The sequence below is a fragment of the Austrofundulus limnaeus genome, unplaced genomic scaffold (genome assembly GCF_001266775.1).
Source record: "Austrofundulus limnaeus strain Quisiro unplaced genomic scaffold, Austrofundulus_limnaeus-1.0 Scaffold17, whole genome shotgun sequence".
Lineage (NCBI taxonomy): Eukaryota > Metazoa > Chordata > Actinopteri > Cyprinodontiformes > Rivulidae > Austrofundulus > Austrofundulus limnaeus.
In genome coordinates, this window is record NW_013952419.1 from 2179208 (window position 1) to 2183061 (window position 3854).

Genomic DNA, 3854 nt, shown 5'->3' on the forward strand with positions numbered 1-3854 from the left:
TATATATATATACTACAGTTTCTGGGAACAGGCTCGACTTTACAGATTTGTTAGTGTTAGATGGTGTTTTATATATACAGTCTGTGTGTCTGAAGTGTTTCAGCTGTCCCAATGAGATTAGTTTGAATGCCCCGTTYATTTATTAAGCAATTAGGTAACAGGAACCCACCCCCACCCCCATATTTCCTGTTTTAGAAAATGCTGGTAAATGTTTTGGCTCTTTAAATGCCAATTAAGTTCATTCATAGATGTCATGTAAAGTTCATTACAGTGTATTGTGACTGTTCGTTATAATGAGTGCTCAGAAACCATTTTTTTAGCGCATTGCATCTTAACACACCAGTCGGAGAGCAATTAGTAGCTGTAAGCTGCAAATATCTACTCCAGATGAACTGGCCAGGAGCGCGCCTTCAGCAGCTCCTCCGCGCGCTGCWAAACTTTAGTCACAAGCTTCCAAGGACAAGGAGGGCGGATCCACAGCTCACCCAGAGGGAGACACACGGGATCACACTAGTCTCGAAACACAGTCACTCGGTAAAAGCGAGTAATTTTTTTTTTTTTGAAAAATTATTTAAAAATAAAAAAAACTTCCTGGAAGCTCTGAACTCCGACAGGTTGGAAATGACCAATCACACGTCCCTCTCCAACGGCATGCAGCCTCTCCGGAAGGAGCACCTGTACAAGGTGCTGGTTATCGGAGACCTGGGGGTCGGGAAGACCTCCATCATACGGCGCTACGTGCACCAGACCTTCTCCTCCAACTACAGGGCAACGATCGGGGTCGACTTCGCCTTGAAAGTCCTAAACTGGGACTCGGAGRCCGTCCGGCTCCAGCTGTGGGACATCGCAGGTGAAGAAACTCATGATTTCTCAGCCAGTTAACCAGTCCTGAGTGTGATGGTTGTATTCTGCACTGGTTCTGGCTTTAATCTATATAATGTGTAAGAACAAGGAATGTGTTGAAGTGAAACTACTGAGTAATGTTTAGTTCCCTAAAAGTTGATAGTTTGGGTTGATAACACTTATCTTTCAGCCAACAGCAATGTGTCACATTTGTAATGAGGCACAATGTAAATATGCAGCGTCACTCTGGAGAGGACATCTGACAGAGTGTATTCTCTTACACACACTCACACACACAGAACAGCACACTGTTTCCTCAGTTAATTTTATTTATTTTTTAAGTTTCAGCATGTGATTCAAGCCCGTTTGAGGGAGACCTAAAGGTCAGTTAGTCTCAGGAATGAAGCCTAAACAAATAAATACCAGAGAATTGCTTGGTCACAAACACACGAAGCCATGAAAAGTTTTTGTTTTATAACAGAATAAATTTGTTATACTGTATGTCACCCGGGTCAAATAACAGCTGACAATTGTACTTTTGGTTTATTGGATGGTGCAGTTTCAAGAAACACGTGTGTTGTGTTTTCCTGTCACACCAGAGCAATCAAAGCTTTCTTGTTTCATAAAAAAAAGGAAGACATGCCAACTTTGCATTTCCTCTTGTCCGTCCAGCAAAGCTAAAAAAAAAGGAAACGATGCCTCTCTCGTTCCGTAATATTTCTGTCGTATTTTCGCCTTGAAAACTGCAGAGGTCTGCGATGATCAGGGAAAAGGAAACACACCTACACATTCATTTGTAGACCAATGGAGAACTCATATTACACAGACAACCTGAGGGGATGCCCCGCTGACAACGAACGCCTCATTCAGCAGCAAATTTCAATTTTCTTTGCACACATGCATGAACTCAGAAACCATTCGTCCTTTCACTCTGCCTTCAAGCTGCAGGTTATATGAAATCTCCATCCAAACACAAATGAGTAGCATTAAGAGCAGTAAGACCTCTGGAATGTGTTGCTTCATGGAATTGCTGTCACAGCTGACTGCAGACCTAATGCCAGCCGCGTTAGCTGTTTTTCTGCGGGAAAAAAAAGGGAAAACAATGAAGGTCTCACATCAGAATCATGCCTGGGTATGTTGCCAAACTAATGCATGAGGCGTCCTGAGTGTGTGTTTGCTCACTACAGGTCAGGAACGTTTTGGGAACATGACACGAGTGTATTACCGTGAAGCCATGGGAGCTTTCATTGTGTTCGATGTCACGCGACCCACGACCTTCGAGGCCGTCATTAAATGGAAGGAGGACCTGGATTCTAAAGTGATGCTGACTAACGGACAGAGCATCGCAACGGTGCTGCTGGTTAACAAGTGTGATCAGGGCAGGGAGCTGACCAACAATGGCATCAAGATGGACCAGTTCTGCAAAGACTATGGCTTTGTGGGCTGGTTTGAGACTTCMGCTAAGGTGAGACTTGTGTCATGGTTGTAGCGTGTTGTTTTTGGTGCATTTTGAGTTTGGAAAAGGGGCTCAAAGTTATTCAGTAACAATATTTATCACRATAGACACATGATCAGTATCAATAAAAAGTTTGTCCAATAGAATTTTAATAATTTCACTGCACAGCATTCTTAGCTGCTTGACCTCTCACAGCCCATCAAGGTTGGTGACATCAACTAMCTCACTCTTTGGTAAGCTAGCAACAACCTGCTGAGTAACATGCACAGCAGCAGTTTCATGTTTTCCTCATAACTGCTTAAAAATAAGAAAAAACGACGTGCAGTAAAAGGAGAAAAAGAGTGCAACAGCTCGAGAGGAAATTGTGGATAAAAGAGGAAAGAGGAAATCACCAGTTTAATCACCAGACAAAATTAWTCAGCTTTTTTCTCCTGGTCCTTATTTCAAATAGGTAAAACAAATCAAAAATGATCTACATACTGAAATGAAAAGCTAATCGTAATTTATTTTTCATCCATATTTCCCAACCTTAGTTACCATAGTACAAGAAAGATTAACTCAGCTTTCCAGATAATGTTATGGAACCAGTGATTCTGAAAGCTCGAAACATGATAAGATGGATTATTCATGATCATGAGYTTGCAGTTCACTGAGCTGTCAACCAAAAGACAGTTCACACAAATGCAAAGATGCAGAAAATTATAAACATGGACCATGTCCATTTGTGTGCGCCGTGCTCATTTCTGAAACAATGCCAGAGTCAAATACTTTTAGTTTTTATTTTTCTGCACAATTTGCATGGCTCTTGTTAACAATATTAATGTGTGAATGGGTGAATGACTGTAGTGCAAAGCGCTTTGGAGTCCTTGAACTTGATATAGGGTCAAGTACCAATAAAAGTTATTGGTATAAATTGTACTTCTTATTACACTCGTTTTGTTTTACTTTGCAAAGCAGAATTAATACATTYTGTTGCACATTCCTATTCAAACACCCTGTAGGACTTTAGATTCAGCAGTAAAGGCTGTTAAAAGTTGTCTTCATGCACCCATCCTCTGCTGACACGGATGTGTTGGAGCAGCCGTTCTCTTGGCATCAGGACTCAACATTCTGAAAGGTCAAAGTTTATGATGAGCAGCCCAAGGCAGCTGGATCAGGCAGCTACAAACAGATGTACTCACCTTTTCCTTTGGTATTGTTTAAATCAGAAACCAGCTTTCCTTCTAGGAATACATAAGTTTTAAATGAAAATTTAAAAAGGTGTACTTCTTTTCCACTTGCTGTATATCATCTAGAACAGGGGTCTGCAACCTTTACTGTCAAAAGAGCTATTTCTGCTCCTTGACTCACTGATAAAAAGTGTTCTGAGCTGAAAAAACATGCTACCACTGTGATTATCAACTGGTGGCCCGTGGGCCAGTTTGAGTTTGTTGAAGGGAGGCTTTTCTGGCCAGTGACTAAAAATATATAGCAAATTGCAATTTTTGTAATTATTATTTTTACACTTCAGAACAAAAGAAAAAAAACATTCATGTAAACAAGAAAAATGCTGTAT

The 3854-nt window shown here is 40.9% G+C and overlaps 1 protein-coding gene across 1 annotated transcript in view; it reads left to right on the forward strand.

The window, feature by feature from the left end:
• Positions 1-472: 472 nt before the first annotated feature.
• Positions 473-3854, forward strand: part of rab38b (RAB38b, member of RAS oncogene family) — a 7016-nt gene continuing 3634 nt past the window's right edge. Inside the window, exons 1-2 of the mRNA XM_014003238.1 lie at positions 473-850; positions 2031-2308. Coding sequence (XP_013858692.1) covers positions 622-850; positions 2031-2308 — 507 coding nt within the window. The 5' untranslated portion in view covers positions 473-621. The remainder of the gene's footprint in view (positions 851-2030; positions 2309-3854) is intronic.